The sequence below is a fragment of the Microcaecilia unicolor genome, chromosome 10, assembly GCF_901765095.1.
Source record: "Microcaecilia unicolor chromosome 10, aMicUni1.1, whole genome shotgun sequence".
Classification (NCBI taxonomy): domain Eukaryota; kingdom Metazoa; phylum Chordata; class Amphibia; order Gymnophiona; family Siphonopidae; genus Microcaecilia; species Microcaecilia unicolor.
In genome coordinates this window covers 102,584,754-102,607,880 of record NC_044040.1, presented here as the reverse complement: position 1 = coordinate 102,607,880, position 23,127 = coordinate 102,584,754, and the positions used below count along the sequence as shown (strand labels likewise).

The 23,127-nt window shown below is 47.2% G+C and overlaps 1 protein-coding gene across 1 annotated transcript in view; it reads right to left on the bottom strand.

Moving 5' to 3' along the window:
* The window catches only part of NUP205 (nucleoporin 205), a 1,281,456-nt gene that overhangs the window by 621,604 nt on the left and 636,725 nt on the right, over positions 1–23,127 (bottom strand). Inside the window, exon 22 of the mRNA XM_030216143.1 lies at positions 12,578–12,652. Coding sequence (XP_030072003.1) covers positions 12,578–12,652 — 75 coding nt within the window. The remainder of the gene's footprint in view (positions 1–12,577; positions 12,653–23,127) is intronic.

The following is a 23,127-nucleotide window of genomic DNA, read 5'->3' as shown; positions in this document are numbered from 1 at the left end:
AAAAAGTAAATACAACATTGTACAGTAAGATGCCAACAGTGAGATGACATGGGGATGCTTTGCTGCCTCAGGACCTGGAAAATGTGCTATTAATGAACCATAAACTCTGTACTGTACCAGAAAATTCTTAAGGAGAATATCCAGTCACCTATCCATGAGCTGAAGCGTGACTGGGTTATACAGCAAGGCAATTATCCAAAACACAAATAAGTCTACATCTGAATGTATGAACAGAAACAAAATTAAAGTTTTGGATTGGCTTATTCAAAGTCCTGACTTGAACCCAATAAAGGTGCTGTAATAGGACCTAAAATGAGCAGTTCACGCACAAAAACCTATGAATATGTCTTAATGAAAACAATTCTGCAAAGAGTACGTTAAGATTCCTCAACAGTGATGTGAAAGACTGACATCAAAGGAGAAGTGTTTGAAACTATTGCTGCTAAAAAGCATATGCAACTAGTTATGTTTAGGAGGCAGTTACTTTTTCATGTGGGTAATATGGTGGTCGACTAATTTTGTTCCTTGAATAAATGATGTGATAATTTAAAAACTGCATGGGTTCACTCAGGTTCCCTTTGACTGTTACATTTTGTTTAAAAATCAATCATTCCATGTGACATATATGCAATAATAGGAGAAACCATGAGAAGAAAAAAAAACATTCACATCACTATAGTCTTGTTTTTCTGCTTTTATCTTGGTTTCTATCCAAACATTTTTTTTGGCTATATCTTTATGACTTTATTGAGTTAATTTTTACAATTTTTTAATTTTGTTTTTAATTTGATCATAATTCTTAATATTTTTATTGATCTTCTTGTGGACTTCATTCATTTTTATGAACCTTGTCTTAAGAAATTCTAAAGACATGTTCCAAATATTACCAACATGGAACAATAGAACTCATACATTACTAAAGGAAAAAAAATCTAGACAGATCAGATAATAAATGAGGCCTTCTGACTATGATTTTAATTTAATCAATATGTCTTCACAAGACACTATTGATAGCACCCCTATATACCCCAGAACAGACAGCTGTCAAACATATTTCTTTCTATGGACAAAAATCTGCTTGCTATTCCAGATGACTAACAGCAAAATAATAAGTTACCTCATGATACAACACAGACAATTTAATAATTAGCTATTTGAGGGTTAAACCTCTCTGACAGTGAGCTGGATACCTAGCACAGTATTTGAGGCAAATTACAAGGAAAATGTCCATCCATGGTTAACAGAGCAGCATCTTGAAATACAAGTTAAAGGTTCTAGTACCAATTGAAACTGGTTCGTATAAAATTACTTAAAACGTTCTTGGTTGACACACTCTATGGTGGTAATACTATTATATAAAAGAAACTTGATCAACGTAATTGGGGTCCAAGATGCGACGTAGTGTTTTACTGCACCAAATGCACTCAGATACTCTCCTCAAGCATGGCTGTGAACGGCTCCAGACATCCGTGAATAATGGGGAAAAGGAGAGGGAAGGTGCGGGAGAACCCCTCGACTCCCACCGGGAGCCACCTTCATCAGCAGACAACTTTGGAGCAGTTCAGGCTGACGTCTGGTCCCAGGCAAGCCTCTTCTCCTGCAGTCGGAGCTAGCGTGTTAGCGCTGGTCAACAGTGTCGACGGGGTCTCCTTGAGCCCTGTCTTACGTGTGGCTCCCCCCAGTGGCGTTCCTATCCTCGACGGCACCCGGGGCGCATCGCCAATGCGCCCCCCCCCCGGGTGCAGCGCGCCCCCCTGCGAAATGACACCCCCCAGGGTGCACGCCGCTGGGGGGGGGGGGTTGCCACAGCGCGCGCCTGTCTGCTCCCAGTTCACTACGCTCGCTAAATTCTCTCATTCGCTGCAGCTCCCTCCCTCTGCCCCGGAACAGGAAATAACCTGTTCCAGGGCAGAAGGAGGGAGCTGTTGCAGCGAACGAGAGAATTTAGCGAGCGTAGCGAACTGGGAGCAGACAGGCGCACGCTGCGGCACCCCCCCCCCCCCAGCGGCGTGCACCCGGGCGGACCACCCCCACTGCCCCCCCCCCCTTGGTACACCACTGGCTCCCCCACAATCAGGAAGGAATAGCATGGAGTCAAGTCCTGAAGCTCAATCTCTCAACATAGAGGAGATAAACGCGCAGGGACGGAACTTGCCCATGCGGGGAGAATCGATTATGAGCAGCTAGCTGGATGAACAAATTGCAGCACAGACATTGCCATCACAGATAGTGAGTACTTTAAATCAGTCTTTAAAGGCTCCCCTTCCTGCTTCTTCTTTGGGGCTTTTGGCAAAACCAGCCGTAGTGACAACGGAGTCACTCTGGGACCTGATATTTAACTTACAGTCATCTTTACAACTATTGATAACCAAAAACACTAGTGAAATGAAGGTATTGTCTGAAGCAGACCTTATCCAGGCGCAGGTAACTGCTCAGCAAACCGTAGACATGAAACTTCTTGATGAAAAAATTCAAAAACTGGAATCTTTTGGTCAAGTCTCAATTAGAGACAGAAATTTTACATTTCCTAGATTGGAATTCTTAGAGAATCAATCTAGGAGATTAAATCTGAGGCTGACCAATTTTCCCAGATCACCTTTGATTACACCGATAGAAATGGTTAAAAAATATTTGATGGAAGGACGTCACGCTGCCTAATGACTGCATAGTTTCGTAGCTCCGTTGCTTCCCTACCTTTAATAAGCTGCATCAGCCTCCATCCGATTTGAAGAGTGGGGGTTTATCCTTCTTTGAGCTCACAGCGGGTTTGCCGCTTCTTTTTAGCAGCGAGAATTGTGCAAATGTTGGTGGCGAGAAAAGAAAACGTGCGGCAGCCGGCCAAGTCATCTGGTAAGGCTCGGCGCCACCATGTTTCCCCTGCACGGTCTGACTCGGATTCAGCTATGTCGTCGTTAGAGGTCGGTTCCGTGGGGCAAGTACAGGGTTTTCCCAAGGCTTTGGTTCAAACGCTGGCGGACATACGGGAAGATATTAAAGTCTCCAAAGAGGAAATATTAGATCGTATTGACGTCATTAGCGGACCTTCGGGAGCTGGGAGGTCGTGTTGAAGAGTTAGAGACTCGTGTCTAGGGCCACGAGGACATTTTGAGTAGCACTGAATCACACTTAAATAAGATTACTGCTGCTTACGATGATCTACAATATAAGATGGATGATCTAGAAAATCGTGGGAGAAGGAACAATCTCCGACTGCGGGGTGTTCCTGAGGTGAGGAAAAAGGAAGATGTCTCTACCATAGTGTTAATATGTGTCACAACTTGAGACCCATCCACTGGAACAGTGGTGGGCCGAGTTCTATAGCCTAAGCTGCTGAAAAGCACTGACTAGGCCTGACAATCTGATGATGGCCTTGTAGCTGAGTGCCTGCAGAAGCAGGGACGCTTGGCAAGCCTTATTAGGATCTAGTGTGACATTCAAATACAGTGTAAGGGCTAAGATGGAGGAATTAATGGCAAAAATATCAAGAAGTTTGGTTCATAAGATGGAGTCTGCTTTTGTAAAGATGGCATCCTGGTTCATGAGATATGAATACTAATTTCTATATTAGGAAAGATGTTTACAACTCAGGAAATGAGTTGTGAAGAAATAGGTGAAAGGAGGGAGAAGATGGACACCTGATCTGCGGTTAGGCAAACTGTCAGAAAGTATGATTCACAGATGAAAAAAAAAAATGATTCCCCATTGAATTGAATGGACAGCAGATGGTTTATAAGGTTTGCAAATCTGGGCGGAGATTGGAATTTTCCCCAACTCTACCCAGAGGGCAGAACTACGGTCGGTCCACCTGAGAATCTGACTGATGAGTGTGCCAGATTGAAGTTCCAATTGGTGAGAATAAAGATTATTTCTAATACTTACTCTCCTGGTCTGTGCCTAAATTTCTTGACTGCCTATCTGTTTCTCTGAACACCCCTGCACAAATAGTGTTTACATAAGTAAGCAGGCTCCAACTCCTTAGTGCATTATGTGGGAGAATAGATGCCCTAAGAAATTAGGAATCAGAAAGCCGAGGTCCTGGGTAACGGACTTAAAATGAGCCTTCTGAAACCCACTCTTCATCTCCGTGGGCACGAGTCCCCTGGAGGTCTAGAGAGGGGTAATTAAAACAATAGCAAAGGTGATCTGTGGCAAATTGCTGGGTACTGAGGAGATGGCAATAGAGTGGGCGCTTGGAAAACCAGCTGTCAATTGACCACGAGATATAATTGTGCACTTTGCCGCTTTTCCTGTCAAGGAAGAAATAATGCAGAAGGTGCGCCAGACGCCTGTGCTGGAATACAATGAAGCCAGGATTACAATAATTCAAGACTTGTCTCAGTATACTCAATCAGCAGCGGGCAATGAAGCCCACATTGGAGGTTTTAGCTCAACAGAGGATCCCCTATAGATGGGCTTTCCCCTTCACGCTGTGTTTTACTGCAGGGGGGAAGTGGCACCAGCTTCGTATGCTTGCGGAGGTGTGGAAGACTTTGCAGGATGTGGGAGTGACCTCTGCAGCAGCACCAGTGGTTGATCCGATTCAGAGTGTCAGGGAAAATTTCAGAGTTGGAAGCGTGTGGAGGGGAAAGCCAAGAAAGCTGTGACTGACTGGGGGCACTAAAGTCGTCGTCAGATCCGTTCCGTACCGAATTCCATAGCGAATCGGTAGGGAACGGCTATGCATCAAGGAAAGGGAGTGCAAATGAGCTACTCGTTGTAGCTCACTTGCATTCTCTATTGCTTCTTAAAACAGTCGGAGAATCAGCCGGTCAAGCATTCACAGAGCAGGAAAGCGTCATGCTGGCTGCTCCGCACATGCCAAATACGCTTTTATAATACGTTTTTATTATTGCGCACAAAATGTACTTTTTTTTTTAAAGCGAAGCTTTATTAAAAAAAATCACAGGCTCCGATGCTGCTTCTGCTAATGTGTTGATAGCAAGCAAGTGCAGTTTAGAAGTTGTTAGTCTTGAAAAGGTTCATGAATGGCAGAATAACAAATGTTCAAATAAATAAATAAAAACGGGGAGAAAATAATAAATAACTCCAATTTTAACAAAACGTATTAGTGGGATTTGAACCCGCCACCTCTGGATTACAAGACCAGTGCTCTAACCACTCGCCACAGCTCTATTTACTTGGATGTCCCTCCTTTAGTTCCAGATCTCTCAGCTGAGTGAAGCACGGGCAAAAAAGATGTTTTTATTATTGCGGGGGAGGACGCACAAAATGGACGTGTTTTTTTTTTTTTTTTAAGCGAAGCTTTATATAAAAAAAAATCAAACAGGCTCCGATGCTGCAGGCTCTTTTTTGGACATCATTCAACCCTGGAATAATAAAAACGTCCTTTTTGCCCATGTTTCACTCAGCTGAGACGTCTCTGAGCCAATCACAGTGTGTTTAGCTCAGCTAAATGTGCTGGGATTGGCTCAGAGACTTCCAGGTTTTTTTATTTTTTACATTTTAATAATTTTTCCAATCCTGCCCAGCCCCAACGAGAGGTACAGACCTCTCGTTAGATTTTCCAGCGTTTTTCAGCATTAAGGCAATCGGAAAAGCTTAGTGCATCTCATTATAATAGGGTTTCTACACGATTTGCTCATCGGCATTCCATTTTCGTTAGCTGCTACCATCGTCGGAAAAAAGTGTTTAGTGCATGCCAGGGTTTACTGCTTGCTCGTTAATGGGTTGTTATTGGGCTCGTTATTGGCTCGTAAAGTTTAGTGCATCTGGCCCTGATACTTGGAAAATTTAATGGTTTACTATCTAAGTAAAGTAGATGCAGTTTTCAATGTAATTTTGATTTATCTAGGAAGTTGACTGTTACTTATCTTGTAGTAACTACGAGTAATTTAGGTCATATGTGGGAGGTCTTAGAGGGGAAGAATGGGTGTAAGTTTGTAAGGTAGGGAGGGGGTATGTATGTGTCAGGTGGGGGGGGGGGGGTGGCGGATGTGTGGATTGGTGCTATTGGGAACTGGGTGATGTGCTTTTCTCTGTATTCCCAGGCGAGATTAGATGGGGAATATGAATGTCAAGGGGGTGAGAGGGGGGGTATGTGCGGCTGCGAGGCAAGGGGTTGGGGATACGGGGGGGCTCCCAAGATGTGAAGTGTGGAATTTATGTTTCCCAGACAGAGCATTGTTATGAAGAGTGACATAAAATGTTTGTCTTATAATGTGAAGGGCCTAAACTCACCGCAGAAATGCCAGAAGATGTTTAAAGAACTAACTCATTTTCAACCCCAGGTGGTGTTTCTCCAGGAGACACATTTGAAAAGAGAACATGAACAATTTTTATCACATCATCACTACCCATATGTTTTTTGTGCATCTGCACTAGATGGGTCAAAGAAATGGGGGGTGGCTATAATTCTTCATTCTTCGCTACAGTTTCAAGTGGTGAGAGTAAAGCGTGATAGGGAAGGGCGATTTTTGCTATTAAGTGTGCTAGTGGGAGAAATGGCGGTAACAATGGCTTCGATTTATGGTCCAAATGAAGCGCAGAAGGGATTCCTGACTAAGTTAGCGGGACATTTTCTTGCCTGTTCTCAGGGGAAATTTATATTAGGGGGGACTTCAATGCTACAATGCATCCGGTGTTGGATAGATCTGGTTTGCCATCGGGAGTGGATGTTACGCTTTCCCAATCTTTGACTAAGTTTGTTAGGGACCTGTGTATAACTGATGTGTGGAGGGTTTCCCATCCGGGGGTTCGGGATTATTCGTTTTACTCCCACTCTCATGATACTTATTCCCTTATCAATTATATTTTTGTGGATGTATCCTTGGCCCATGGGGGATGGTCATGCACTGATTTGGGTTGGTCTCCCTTCACTTAGTGGAGAGGAGTGGGAGAGAAGATGGTCCTTAAATACCACTTTGCTAAAAGAAGAAGAAATCCTAGCAGGGTACAGAAAGGTTCTTAAAGATTACTTAGAGCTTAATGTTGACTTGGGGCCCTCTTTGGGGGTTGTCTGGGATGTGCTAAAGGCGGTATCGAGGGGTTTCTTTTTTTCGGCCGCGGGGGGGCGGGGTTAGTGACGTTTTTGGGTGGGGTTAATGACGTTTTGGGTGGGGTTAGTGACGTGGGAGGCGGGGCCGATGATGTGGGAGGCGGGGCCGATGACGGGGAGGCGGGGCCGATGACGGGGAGGCGGGGCCGATGACGTGAGAGGCGGGGCCGATGACGGGGAGGCGGGGCCGGTGACGTGGGAGGCGGGGCCGGTGACGGCGGGGGCGGGGTTGATGACGCGGGGGTGGGGGTGTCAGGGGCGGGGTTTGTGTTTGGGCGGTTTTTGGGCTGTTTTTTGGGCTCCAGTGGGCTGGAAAAAAATTTTCCACCTGGCAACCCTGTATAGCAGCAGCTTCAGAGAGCATTTTCCATCTCACAGATAGGCTGCAGAGAATACCTTCTCCTGCTTTAGACTTAGCCTGGCCTCAGAATGACATCCTATAGTATATCTCCTATCAAACTGAGCTCTCTTTTTCATCAAGCACTGCCATTTCCTCCCCTCACCCTCCCCACTGACAGTTTGAACTTCGTGGGTGTGGCTTGGATCTCTTTCAGGGAGAGAAAACTAACAACTTATAGCAGCAGCTTCAGAGAGCATTTTCCATCTCACAGATAGGCTGCAGAGAATACCTTCTCCTGCTTTAGACTTAGCCTGGCCTCAGAATGACATCCTATAGTATATCTCCTATCAAACTGAGCTCTCTTTTTCATCAAGCACTGCCATTTCCTCCCCTCACCCTCCCCACTGACAGTTTGAACTTCGTGGGTGTGGCTTGGATCTCTTTCAGGGAGAGAAAACTAACAACTTATAGCAGCAGCTTCAGAGAGCATTTTCCATCTCACAGATAGGCTGCAGAGAATACCTTCTCCTGCTTTAGACTTAGCCTGGCCTCAGAATGACATCCTATAGTATATCTCCTATCAAACTGAGCTCTCTTTTTCATCAAGCACTGCCATTTCCTCCCCTCACCCTCCCCACTGACAGTTTGAACTTCGTGGGTGTGGCTTGGATCTCTTTCAGGGAGAGAAAACTAACAACTTATAGCAGCAGCTTCAGAGAGCATTTTCCATCTCACAGATAGGCTGCAGAGAATACCTTCTCCTGCTTTAGACTTAGCCTGGCCTCAGAATGACATCCTATAGTATATCTCCTATCAAACTGAGCTCTCTTTTTCATCAAGCACTGCCATTTCCTCCCCTCACCCTCCCCACTGACAGTTTGAACTTCGTGGGTGTGGCTTGGATCTCTTTCAGGGAGAGAAAACTAACAACTTATAGCAGCAGCTTCAGAGAGCATTTTCCATCTCACAGATAGGCTGCAGAGAATACCTTCTCCTGCTTCCACCCACCCTACCCCTCTACCCACCCACCCCTAGAGTGACATGTCTTATATAACCTCCCTATCAACCCACTCATTACTTTACCTCACCCATTTCTATTCTTCTATCACCTTCTCCCACTACTCCAACCAGAGTTACACCTAATCACACTGACCACCCTTCAACATCTTCTGTCCTTCTGTGACTGTTCTCTTGTGCTTGACTGCTTAAATATTTTAAATTTAAATGCTTTACTTTTTGTCTATTAGATTGTAAGCTCTTTGAGCAGGGACTGTCTTTCTTCTGTGTTTGTACAGCGCTGCGTACACTTTGTAGCGCTCTAGAAATGTTAAATAGTAGTAGTTTCTTCCATCAAAAGGCTAGTTTTAGGGCTAGGAAGCAAAGGGCTGAGGTGGCTCAGTGCTTAACACAATTGAATCATTTATCAGAAGAACATAAATCGTTTCACTTGGTTAAGAACTTGAGGGAATTTCAGGCGCTTCATTTGAAGTTGGACCAGATCTACTCGGATCAGTTGAAGTTCCTTCAAGAGCAGCAGAGGTATTCACACTTTGTCTTTAGTAATAAGCTGAGTAGGGCCTTGGTGGTTAAACTGAAGCAGTCTAGGGTCGATAGGGCTATTCTTAAATTAAGAGATGGGAAGGGTAGGACGGTAACTAATTCAAAGCAGATACGGGAGAAGTTTCAGTCTTTTTACCAATCTCTCTATACTTCGGACATCCACTTAGATCCAGAAGCGACACAGAAATTTCTGTCGGCATGCTCTTTCCGTACTCTCACAATCGCGCAGAGGGAAGCATTAGAGTGGCGTGTAACAGTGGAAGAGGTTTTGTGGGTGATAAAGGTTCTCCCAACCGGGAAGTCACCGGCTCTGGACGGGAAACCTAATGACTTCTACAAGACATTTCGGGGGGAATTGGCTCCCATTTTGGTTGAGATTATTAATGAGACCTTAGGGGGAGGTGAGTTCTCTTCCTCCATGATGGAGGCTTGGATAGCGGTTATCCCCAAACCGGGCAAGGATACGACTGATTGTGCTTCTTATCATACCATCTCGATATTAAATTCGGATATAAAAATTTTGGCAAAGGTTTTGGCCAATCGTCTCGCAAAAGTTATGCCTCAGTTGATTCACCCAGATCAGACGGGACAATGTTCACCGAATGATTAATTTGATTTATATTTCTAAGAAACAGAACATTCCTGTTTATTTACTGGGATTAGATGCTGAAAAGGCATTTGATAGAGTACACTGGCCTTTCATGTTTCAAGTGTTGGATCATTTCGGAATTGGATCGGGTTTTTGTAAATGGATAAAGGCTCTATACATTGCACCAAGGGCATGTGTTTGGGTAAATGGGGGTAACTCAGCAATGTTTTATTTGTCCTGCAGTACTCGAAAGGGATGCCCTTTATCGCCATTGTTGTTTGCTTTGGTTATGGAGCCTCTTGCAATGTACATTAGGTCAGATTTGGACATAACAGGAATTCAGGTTGGTAACAGGGAATATAAGCAAGCACGTTTTGCAGATGATGTGCTTCTATCTTTGACAAAACCATTAATTTCACTACCTAACCTGATGAAAGGACTGTTGTTATACTCAGCAGTTTCAGGTTTCAAATTAAATGTGAGCAAATCAGAGGCTCTAGCGATTGGCATCACCCGTCCGGTCTTGGAATCACTTCAGGAGTCTTTCTCTTTTAATTGGCTAACGAAGGGCATAGCCTATTTGGGGGTCACGATTACCAATAATATATCCGAGTTGTTTTTAGCTAATTATCTACCCCTTTTGAGGGCTATCTACAAGGATTTAGAGAAGTGGGATATGACCAATTTGTCTTGGCTGGGTAAAATTGCGGTACTGAAGATGAATATCATGCCACGTTTGATGTATCTCTTCCAAGTTCTTCCAATTAGGGTACATAGGGGTTTCCTCTCGGGAGAGCAAAATAAATTGGTTCGATTTATCTGGGCTAATAAGCGTCCTCGATTGCCAAGAACTTTATTATATAAGGATTGGAGGAAGGAGGGTCTTGGTATCCCAAATGTTGTGTGGTATTATAGGGCGGCTCAAGCGCAGGTGGCTTTTGAGTGGTATCATGATCAATCACATAAGTTATGGGTGAAGTTAAAGCAAGCTCAGGTCGGTTCTCGTCCGCTTCGCACAACGATGTGGCTTCCAAGTAAGCATAGGTCTTTGGAAACGGGTTTGTGTCCTTCGATCTATTCCACATTATTTTACCTGGATGGACTATTCAATAGGCCAGAAGCAGTGTTATCCAAGTTGTCGCCGATAGCGAACAACCCACTTCTTTCTTCCTGGTGTCTTTCTAGGGCCCTTCTATCGGTGGGAGTCTCTGGGTTTGGTCTCTTGGGGTCAGCTGTTTGACGAAGGTCGAATGATTTTGTTTGAGTCACTGCAGGAACAATTTCCTATATTGTCTAATGAGTTGTTTGCATACTCTCAGTTGCGGCATTTCCTTACCTCAAAGGACATTCGGGCTACTACAGTGAGGGAGGACACGTTCCTGGAGGACCTCTGCGAAGATTCCAAAACTACCAGGGGTCTTATTAAATGTTTGTATTCCTTTTTGCGTGGCCAATTGGGTCCTAATCATGACCATAGGGAGAGGTGGCACAAGGAACTGGGGGTGGTTATAGATGAAGGGGATTGGTCCTTTTTCGAGAATAGTCTAAAATCTCTATTTTTGTTCCATTTCAGGAGAATGTGGTAAAAGTGCTCTACCGGTGGTATTTGACTCCGGCTAGGCTTCATCATATGTTTCCTGGAGTTTCATCAGAGTGTTGGCGTGGCTGTGGTCGAAAGGGTACGATGGGGCATATTTGGTGGGTCTGCATTAAAATCAGTGAATATTGGAAAGCCATACAATGTAGGTTGCAGCATTGGATCCAAAGACCTATTAAGTGGTCCCCTGAGTTTTTTATATTCACTAAGAAACCTCCAGGCCTTACTGAGTCGCAGGCGTTGCTAGTCAGGCAAGCAATGGTGGCTGCGAGAGTAGTGCTTGCTGGGTATTGGAAATCCAGGGAGGTTCCACCTTTGATGAAATGGCTAAATAAACTCTGGTTTATCTGTGAAATGGAGAGGCTTTTCAAGGCCACACGGAGGTACCGTAATATGAGAGCCATTTTTGAAGCATTGCGCATGCGGGGGGGGGGGGGGGAGATGTGTTTGGGTTTCATAAAATCTTTTTAAAAATGGGGTCAAGTCTTGAGCTCTCATTGGAATCTAAATTCCTGTTGTTGTTAAGGTGTGTAGAAGAACTTGCATGGAGTTTGTGTAGAGGCTACTTAGTTAGATTTCTAATGTTAGTAAGTTGTTATTGAATGAGTAGTATCCATTGTACTGGAATTTTGATGTGACTAATAAATACTTATTATAAATTTAAAATATATATAAATATTTGATGGAAATTTTGGGAACGTCTGGGAACTCATTACCTCCGATAACTCGGGCACAGTATTTGCACAGTAATGTTAAACATTCATCTGGAATTTCTCAATCCCAAGTAAGAGATAATATGAACCTCACATTTTTCTTGGAATCCTCACTAGAGGTTCCCAGAGGACAACTGTGGTGATTTCCTTTCCTTTGGAGATGGATCGAGATGCTGTGTTGAAACTTTTTTCGTCATTTAGACTCTCTCTTCCTGGGATCTAAAATAAGAATTTATCCTGATTTGGCTATAGAAACACAGAAAAGGCGTAAACCCTTTTTGGCTCTACATCCAAGGACTTTGGCATTAGGCGCAAATTTTGTACTCAGATTTCCTTCTATATGTCGAGTATTATTTCAGTCTAAACAATTTCAATTCTTTGATCCCAAGCAGTTAGAAGATTTCTTGCTTTCTAAAGAAGAGGTAAATGTTATAGTCTAGACACAGATAGTACACTGTATGATTGCTTGGCGTAAACTAGCTGGGTAGCAATAATTATAAATTGATTTCCTAGATTAATGGGTTTATTTAAGTTCTTGGATCAAATTTGCCTAATTATAGTGGTCGAAAGTAGGGAAAAGATTTCTGTTATTGATAACATTGAATATTTCTTTATGTTAAGAATTTCCAATTTCTTGTATTATCTCTCTAACAGTTGTATAATATATAATTTGAATAAAAATGAATAATGACAAAAAAACAAAACATGATTTAAGAACAACAGTAAAACACAATAATAGAGAAGAGAAGATTGTTTGTTTTACCCTTAGAGGTTGTGTCAAACTGAAGAAAGCCACTGACTGATCCACTTTCATCTTCTAATCCTCCTTCACCTTCAGCTGTAAAAACAGAAAAGCAAATTAACACAATTTTTGCTTTTCTTTATGTCATGCATCCAATACATACTGATTTTGGTTTACACACCTACTAAACCTGAAGAAAGAATGAAAAAGAGTGGATAGAGAAATGCCTTTGGCAAGGAAACAGCGAATGATACATACCTGTAGCAGGTGTTCTCCGAGGACAGCAGGCTGATTGTTCTCATGACTGGGTTGACATCCATGGCAGCCCCTCAAATCGGAAGAAAATCTCACGGGAGGTACCGCAAGCGCACGCCCACCGCGCATAAGCGGCCGTCTTCCTGCCCGGGCGCGACCGCTCCCGCTCAGTTAAATGACAAGCAAAGAAATGAGGAAAAAAACGTAACTCCAAAAGGGAGGAGGGAGGGTAGGTGAAAACAATCAGCCTGCTGTCCTCGGAGAACACCTGCTATAGGTATGTATCATTCGCTTTTTTCGAGGACAAGCAGGCTGCTTGTTCTCACGACTGGGGTATCCCTAGATCCCAGGCTCACTCAAAACAACAAACAGGGTCAATTGGGCATAGCAACGGCGAGGACATAACAGAAATTGACCTACGAAGAACAACTAACTGAGAGTGCAGCCTGAACAGAATAAAAACCGGGCCCAGGAGGGTGGAGTTGGATTCAAACCCCAAACAGATTCTGCAGCACCGACTGCCCGAACCGACTGTCACGTCGGGTATCCTGCTGAAGGCAGTACTGTGATGTGAATGTGCAGACAGATGACCACGTCGCAGCCTTGCAAATCTCTTCAATAGTGGCTGACTTCAAGTGGGCCACTGACGCTGCCATGGCTCGAACACTATGAGCCGTGACATGACCCTCAAGAGTCAGCCCAGCTTGGGCATAAGTGAAGGAAATACAATCTGCTAGCCAATTGGAAAGAAAATAACAATTGGGCGGACTGTCTGTGGGGCTGTGTCCGCTCCAGGTAGAAGGCCAATGCTCTCTTGCAGTCCAATGTGTGCAACTGACGTTCAGCAGGGCGGGTATGAGGCCTGGGAAAGAATGTTGGCAAGACAATTGACTGGTTCAGATGGAACTCCGACACCACCTTTGGCAGGAACTTAGGGTGAGTGCAGAGGACTACTCTGTTATGATGAAATTTAGTATAAGGAGCATGAGCTACCAGGGCTTGAAGCTCACTGACTCTACAAGCTGAAGTAACTGCCACCAAGAAAATGACCTTCCAGGTCAAGTACTTCAGATGGCAGGAGTTCAGAGGCTCAAAAGGAGGTTTTCATGAGCTGGGTGAGGAAGACGTTGAGATCCCATGACACTGCAGGAGGCTTGACAGGGGGCTTTGACAAAAACAAACCTCTCATGAATCGAACGACTAAAGCCTCTCCAGAGATGTCTTTTCCCTCTACACGATGATGGTAAGCGCTAATTGCACTAAGGTGATTCCTTACTGAGTTGGTCTTGAGACCCGACTCTGATAAGTGTAGAAAGTATTCAAGCAGGGTCTGTGCAGGACAAGAGCGAGCTTCTAGGGACTTGCTCTCACACCAAACGACAAACCTCCTCCACTTAAAAAAGTAACTCTTCTTAGTGGAATCCTTCCTAGAGGCAAGACAGACACAGGAGACACCCTCAGACAGACCCAATAAAGCAAAATCTACGCCCTCAACATCCAGGCCGTGAGAGCCAGAGACTGAAGGTTGAGGTGCAAAAGTGCTCTGTCGTTCTGCGAAATGAGGGTTGGAAAACATTCCAATCTCCACGGTTCTTCGGAGGACAACTCCAGAAAAAGAGGGAACCAGATCTGACGGGGCCAAAAGGGCGCGATCAGAATCATGGTGCTGCGGTCTTGCTTGAGCTTCATTAAGGTCTACCCCACCAAAGGTATGGGAGGATATGCATACAGGAGGCCCTTCCCCCAATGGAGGAGTAAAGGCATCCGACGCTAGTCTGCCGTGTGCCTGAAGTCTGGAACAGAATTCAGGCAGCTTGGGCTTGGTCTGGGAGGCGAAAAGGTCCACCGAGGGAGTGCCCCACTCCCGGAAGAGCTTGTGTACGACCCTGGAATGGAGCGACCACTCGAGCGGTTGCATGAGTCTGCTCAGCCTGTCGGCCAGACTGTTGTTTACGCCTGCCAGGTACGTGGCTTGGAGAAGCATGTCGTGCTGGCATGCCCAGCGCCACATCCTGACGGCTTCCTGACACAGGGGGCGAGATCTGGTGCCCCCCTGCTGGTTGATGTAGTACATTGCAACCTGATTGTCTAAAATTGGATAATTTGGAAGGACACCCAATCCCTGAAGGCCTTCAGCGCGTTCCAGACCACTCGGAGCTCCAGGAGATTGATCTGAAGACCTGCTTCCTGGAGGGACCACACCCCTTGGGTGTGGAGCCCATCGACATGAGCTCCCCACCCCAGGAGAGATGCATCCGTCGTCAGCACTTTTTGCGTCTGAGGAATTTGGAACGGGCGTCCCAAGGTCAAATTTGTCCGAATCGTCCACCAGCGCAGCGAATTGCGACAACTGGTGTACAGGCGGATAGCATCTTCTAGCTTCCCCTTGGCTTGGCACCACTGGGAAGCTAGGGTCCATTGAACCGGCCTAATTTGAAGACGAGAAATGGGAGTCACGGACTATAGAGGCTATGGCCCAGGAGTCTCAACACCTGCCGAGCTGTGATCTGCTGGGACGTTCTGGACTGAGAGGCAAGGGACAGACGGTTCTGAGCCCTCGCCTCGAGAAGATTGGCATGAGCCGTCAGTGAATTCAGCAGAGCTCCTATGAATTTGAGCGACTGGACTGGCTGGAGATGGGACTTCGGGTAATTTATTACAAACCCCAGGAGCTCCAGTAGTTGAATAGTGCACTGCATGGACTGAAGAGCTTCCGCCTTAGAGGTGCTCTTCACCAGCCAATCGTCGAGATAAGGGAACACGTAAGGTACGCCGCAACACCATGAAACACTTCGTGAATACCCGTGGTGCAGACACGAGCCCAAAGGGCAGCACACAATACTGGAAGTAACGTGTCCCCAGACGGAATCGCAGATACCGTCTGTGAGCTGGCAGTATCGGGATGTGAGTATAAGCATCCTTTAAATCCAGGGAACATAGCCAATCGTCTTTCTGAATCATGGGGAGAAGGGTGCCTAAGGAAAGCATCCTGAACTTATCTCGTACCAGATATTTGTTCAGGCCTCTCAGGTCTAGGATGGGGCACATCCCCCCTGTTTTCTTTTCCACAAGGAAGTACCTGGAATAGAATCCCTGCCCTTCCTGCCCGGGTAGCACGGGCTCGACCGCATTGGCGCTGAGAAGGGCGGAGAGTTCCTCTGCAAGTACCTGCCTGTGGTAGGAGCTGAAGGATTGAGCTCCCGGTGGGCAATTTGGTGGGGTGGAGATCAAATTCAGGGTGTATCCGCACCGCACTATTTGGAGAACCCACTGGTCGGAGGTTATGAGAGGCCACCTTTGGTGAAAAACTGTCAACCTCCTCCCGACCGGCAGGCCATCCAGCACGGCTACTTTGATGGCGGCTATGTTCCCATGGATCCAGTCAAAAGCCCGTCCCCTGCTTTTGCTGTGGAGCTGCAGGGGGCTGCTTAGGCGCACGCTGTTGATGGGAACGAGCGCGCTGGGACTGTCCCTGTGCCTGAGGAGGCCTTCGGGCTGGCTGGTTGTACCTACGCTTGCTGTAAGCATAGGGTGCAGCCTGCCGGGCCCGGGAATAAACGTCCACCTGTGGAAGTGGATGCTGAAGACGCCCGGTGGGAGAGCTTGTCGAGAGCGGTTTCCCGCTGGTGCAGTTGGTCCACCAACTGCTCGACCTTCTCAACTAAAATGTTATCCCCCCGGAAAAAGACATCCGCCAGCCGTTGCTGAGTCCGGTTATTCAGGTCAGAGGCACGCAGCCATGAGAGTCTACGCATCACTATACCCTGGGCCGCGGCTCTGGATGCCACATCACAGGTGTCATAAATACCCCTGGACAGGAATTTTCTGCACGCCTTCAGCTGCCTGACCACCTCCTGAAAAGGCCTGGACTGCTTTGGCAGCAGCTTGTCAACCAGGTCCGCCAGCTGCCGCACATTGTTCCGCATGTGGATGCTCGTGTAGAGCTGGTATGACTGGATTCTGGTCTCGAGCATGGAAGAATGGTAGGCCTTCCTCCCAAACGAGTCCAGAGTGCGAGACTCCCACCCTGGGGGCGCTGAGGCGGTATCCCTCGAACTCCTTGCCCTTTTGAGAGCAGAATCCACGACCGCTGAGCCATGTGGCAGCTGAGGCCGCATCAACTCCGGGTCTGTGTGAACTCTGTATTGGGACTCCGCTTTTTTAGGGATGGTGGGATTAGATAAGGGCTTCAACCAGTTCCGAAGCAGTGTCTCCTTGAGGACATTGTGCAACAGTACCGTGGAAGACTCTCTAGGTGGTGATGGAGAGTCGAGGACTTCGAGCATCTCAGCCCTCGGCTCATCCACGGTGACCACTGGGAAGGGAATGCTAATAGACATGTCCCAGACAAAAGAGGCAAAGGAGAGGCTCTCTGGAGGCGAGAGCTTCCTCTCCGGTGAAGGCGTGGGGTCAGAGGGAAGACCCGCAGACTCCTCGGAGGAGAAATATCTGGGATCCTCCTCCTGCCCCCACAAGGCCTCCTCCTCGGTGTCGGACATGAGCTCTCTAAGCTCAGACCGCAATCGGGCCCGTCTCGACCCCGAGGAACCACATCCTCGATGAAGGTGCAGAGAGGTGGACTTCCGCGCAGGCGGGGACGAAACTTCCTCCATCAACGTCCACGGGGATTCCACCTGAGTGGCGGGCGCCACAAGCGGTACCGGTGTTGACAACCGCATCACGGGGCCAAAGCCAGCCGGAGCTTCCATCAACGACATGGCGGGCTCAAGCACCTCCGGTGCCGGTAAGGCCTAACGCATCAGCCCTTCCAGGATGCCTGGGAGGATGGCTCGGAGGCATTCGTCTAGGCCCGCTATCGGGAGAGGCTGGGGGGGGGCCGGTGCGGGCATCGGTCCTCGAAGCTGCCCGGGTCCAGGTGACGGTATTGGGGTATCCGACGACCTGCGCATCGACACCTCTTCAATAGAGGGGGAGCGCTTCTCTCGGCGTGGGCGATTCCTATGGATCGAATCGTTCCTCGATGTCCCTGAGCTGCCCGTGCAATGCGCCGTAGGTGACCGATGACGGTGTTTCTTCGCAACTTTCTTACTTTGCCCATCATCGGTGATCCGCGGCATGGACGAGGAGGAGGTGGAGTCTCCGCACCCTCTGGGGGTCAGATCCGACAGGGTTCTGTCCTGATGGACCTGGGCAGCGGGAGCAGCTGAGGCGGACTGCCCACTCGGTCGTTCACCGCTGCCGTCGCTGGCAGGTTGTCGGGCAAAGGGTACCTGTACTCCTGGAGTCGGTACCATAGTCGGTGTCGAAGACGTCGACATCGGTACCGATACCGAAGTCCCGGCCATCGACACCGATGCCGCCGACGTCCCCGCGCAAGTTCCAAAAAGACGGTCCCGAAGAACATGCCTCGTCATCTGCGTCTGCTTTTTCAAGCCGAGACACAAGGTGCATGCCTTGGAATTATGCTCCGGACCGAGGCACTGGAGACACCAAGCGTGAGGATCGGTCTGCGAGATCTGCCGGCCGCACCGACTGCACTTCTTGAATCCGCTCGGGACCTTCGAAGGAAAAATTGCGTTGGCGAGGTCAAAACCATCGATGGTGGCGGTAAAAAGTAACACCACGAAAATAAAAAAAATCGTACGCAGCGAAACAAAAGAGAAAACTCGACGAAAGAGAATCAAAAGAAATCACAGACTAGGCCGCAAAATGGTTTTTCGGAGCTGACACGGAGAGGGACAAAAACACGTCTCTCTCCAGTGCGGAAATCGAAAAAACTGAGCGGGAGCAGTCGTGCACGGGCGGAAAGACGACCGCGCATGCGCGGTGGGCGTGCCCCGCGTGCGGGACCTCCCGCGAGATTTTCTTCCGGTTTGAGGGGCTGCCGTGGACGTCAACCCAGTCGTGAGAACAAACAGCCTGCTTGTCCTTGGAGAATATAAAATACAGTAGGAAAGGAAATACATCATACCATAGGAGAGAGTCCAAAGCAGCAATACCTCACACTGAGCTGCTGGTGGGAACAAAAGCAGTAGGATCAAGTGTTGCAGGCATCACTAAATAAAAAGGTTTTTAGGCTAGATTTACATTTTTAGAAAATATTCTCTTAAATGCAGAATAATAGGAAGAGCATTCCAAAGTGTGGGACCAGATTCGGGTTCAAATGAAGTCAAAAAAATCGATTGAAGAGATGGAATCACCAAGCAGTTGCTCAAGGAGGAACGACGAACTCTAACTGAGGAGTAGGGGATAAGGAATACAGAAAGATAAAGTGGGACACCCAAGTAGTACACCTTATGAACCAATGATAGTAATTTGATGGAAATCCTGTGGGAGACTGGGAGTCAGTGTTCTAAGTTGAGTGGAGTGATATCAAAATTTGGGAATCCCATAATAAGCTTGACTGCAGAATTTTGTACAATTTGGAGATGGCAGAAGCCATGAAGTAGAGAGTTGCAATAATCTAGCCACGTTATACGGAACGTATGAGTTGGAAGGTGTAAGGTGGCTTTGTCAAACAGATGTTGGACGGAATAAAGTTACAGTTTATACAAACAAGCCTTAATTGTACTGGATAGAGAGGATAATGAAGATACATACCTGTAGCAGATATTCTCTGAGGACAGCAGGCTGACTGTTCTCACTGATGGGTGACGTCCACGGCAGCCCCGAGACCGGAATCTTCCTGGCAACAAAGTCTGCTAGAGCCTTCGAACGCGCACAGGCACCTGTACCGCGCATGCGCGGCCATCAGCTTCCTGCCCGTCGTGCGAGAGCCCCGTCAGTTTGATGACAAAGCAAAACAGGAAAGACAACTCCAAAGGGGAGGCGGGCGGGTATGTGAGAAGAATCAGCCTGCTGTCCTCGGAGAATACCTGATACAGGTATGTATCTTCATTTTCTCCTAGGACAAGCAGGCTGCTTGTTCTCACTGATGGGGTATCCCTAGCCCCCAGGCTCACTCAAAACAATGAACAATGGTCAATTGGGCCTTGCAACGGCAAGGACATAAAAAAGATTGACCTACGAAGAAAACATCTAACAGAGTGCAGCCTGGAACAGAACAAAAATGGGCCCAGGGGGTTGAGATGGATTCTAAACCTCGAACAGATTCTGCAGCACCGACTGTCGCGTTGGGTATCCTGTTGAAGGCAGTAGTGAGATGTAAATGTGTGGACTGAAGACCACGTCGCAGCCTTGCAAATCTCTTCTATAGTGGCTGACTTCAAGTGGGCCACTGACGCTGCCATGGCTCGAACACTATGAGCCGTGACATGACCCTCAAGAGTCAGCCCAGTTTGGGCGTAAGTGAAGGATATGCAATCAGCTAGCCAATTAGAAATGGTGCGTTTCCCGACAGCTACTCCCCTTCTGTTGGAATCAAAAGAAACAAATATTTGGGTGGACTGTCTGAAGGGGCTTGTCCTCTCCACATAGAAGGCGAATGCTCTCTTGCAGTGCAAGGTGTGCAACTGACGTTCAGAAGGGCGGGTATGAGGACGGGGAAAAAATGCTGGCAAGACAATTGACTGGTTCAGATGGAACTCCGACACCACCTTCGGCAAGAACTTAGGGTGCGTGCCGAGGACTACTCTTATGATGAAACTTGAGATACGGAGCATGCACTACTAAGGCTTGAAGCTCACTGACACTGAGCTGAAGTAACAAACAACAATAAAATGACCTTCCAGGTCAAGTACTTCAGATGGCAGGAATTCAGTGGCTCAAAAGGCATCATTAGTTAGGTGAGAAACACGTTGAGTTCCCATGACACTGGTGCAGGTTTGACAGGGGGCTTTGACAAAAGCAACATCTCATGAAGCGAACAACTAAAGGCTGTCCAGAGATAGGCTTACCTTACACACGATAATGAAAAGCAGTAATTGCACTAAGATGAACCCTTGCAGAGTTTGTCTTGAGACCAGACTCTGACAAGTGTAGAAGGTATTCAAGCAGGGTCTGTGTAGGACAAGAGCGAGGATCTAGGGCCTTGCTATCACACCAGACGGCAAACCTCCTCCATTTGAAAAAGTAACACTTCTTGGTGGAATCTTTACTGGAAGCAAACAAAACCTGGGAGACACCCTCAGAAAGACCCAAAGAAGTGGCGTCTACGCTCTCAACACATCCAGGCCATGAGAGCCAGGGACCGGAAGCTGGGATGCAGAAGCGTCCCCTCGTTCTGAGTAATGAGGGTTGGAAAATACTCCAATCTCCACAGTTCTTTGGAGGACAACTCCAGAAGAAGAGGGAACCAAATCTGACAAGGCCAGAAGGCAGCATTCAGAATCATGGTTCCACGGTCTTGCTTGAGTTTCAGCAAAGTCTTCCCCACTAGAGGTATGGGAGCATATACATACAGAAGGCCCGTCCCCCAATGCAGAAGAAAAGCATCTGATGCAAGTCTGTTGTGGGCCTGAAGTCTGGAACAGAACTGAGGGATCTTGTGATTGATTTGAGTGGCAAAAAGATCCACCGAGGGGGTGCCTCACTCTCGGAAGATCTTGCAAACAACGCCCAAATTGAGCAACCACTCATGAGGTTGCATTATCCTGCTCAAACTGTCGGTCAGACTGTTGTTTACACCTGCCAGATGGCTTGGAGAAACATGCCGTAATGGCGAGCCCAAAGCCACATCCTGATGGCTTCCAGACACAGGGGGCGAGAACCGGTGCCCCCCTGCTTGTTGATGTAGTACATCGCAACCTGATTCTCTGTATGAATATGGATAATTGAATGGACAGACGATCTCTGAAAGCCTTTAGAGCATTCCAGACTGCTCGCAACTCCAGGAGGTTGATCTACTACTACTACTCCATTTCTATAGTTGGAGGGACCAAACTCCTTGAGTGTGAAGCCCATCTACATGAGCTCCCCACCCCAGGAGGGATGAATCCGTTGTCAGCACTCTTTGTGGCCGAGGAAAAGGACGTCCCAAGGTCAAATTGGATCGAATTGTCCACCATTGAAGGGAATTGTGAAAATCGGTGGACAGCTGGATTGCATTCTCTAGATCCCCTGCAGCTGGATACCACTGAGAAGCTAGGGTCCATTGAGCTGATCTCATATGAAGATGGGCCATGGGTGTCACATGAACTGTGGAGGCCATATGGCCTAGAAATCTCAACATTTGCTGAGCTGTGATCTGCTGAGATGCTCTGGCCATGGAAACTAGAGACAGAAGATTGTCTGCTCTCGCCTCTGGAAGATAGGCACGAGCCGTCCGTGAATCCAGCAGAACTCCTATAAATTCCAGTTTCTGAACAGGGAAAAGATGGGGTAATTTATTACAAACCTGAGTAGCTCCAGTAGTTGAATAGTCATGTGCATGGATTGTAGAGCTCCTGCCTCTGAGGTGTTCTTCACCAGTCAATCGTCGAGATAAGGGAACACATGCACTCCCAGTCTGCGTAGCGACGTTGCAACTACTGCCATGCATTTTGTAAAGACCCTGGGCGCAGACGCCAGACCAAAGGGTAGCACACAGTACTGAAAGTGCTGAGTTCCCAGTCGAAACCGAAGATACTTCCTGTGAGCTGGGAGTATCGGGATGTGTGTAAAAGCATCCTTTAAGTCCAGAGAGCATAGCCAATCGTCTTTCTGAATCATGGGAAGAAGTGTGCCTAGGGAAACAATCCTTAACTTTTTTTTGGACTAGGAATTTGTCCAGGACCCATAGAATCCTACTACTACTACTATTTAGCATTTCTATAGCGCTACAAAGCATACGCAACTCTGCATAAACATAGAAGAAAGACAGTCCCTGCTCAAAGAGCTTACAATCTAATAGACAAAAAATAAATAAAGTAAGCAAATCAAATCAATTAATGTGAACGGGAAGGAAGAGAGGAGGGTAGGTGGAGGCGAGTGATTACAAGTGGCTACGAGTCAAAAGCAATGTTAAAGAGGTGGGCTTTCAGTCTAGATTTAAAGGTGGCCAAGGATGGAGCAAGACGTAGGGGCTCAGGAAGTTTATTCCAGGCGTAGGGTGCAGCGAGACAAAAGGCGCAAAGTCTGGAGTTGGCAGTAGTGGAGAAGGGAACAGATAAGAAGGATTTATCCATGGAGCGGAGTGCACGGGAAGGGGTGTAGGGATGGACGAGTGTGGAGAGATACTGGGGAGCAGCAGAGTGAGTACATTTATAGGTTAGTAGAAGAAGTTTGAACAGGATGCGAAAACGGATAGGGAGCCAGTGAAGGGTCTTGAGGAGAGGGGTAGTATGAGTAAAGCGACCCTGGCGGAAGATGAGACGGGCAGCAGAGTTTTGAACCGACTGGAGAGGGGAGAGGTGACTAGGTGGGAGGCCAGCAAGAAGCAGATTGCAGTAGTCTAAACGAGAGGTGACAAGGGTGTG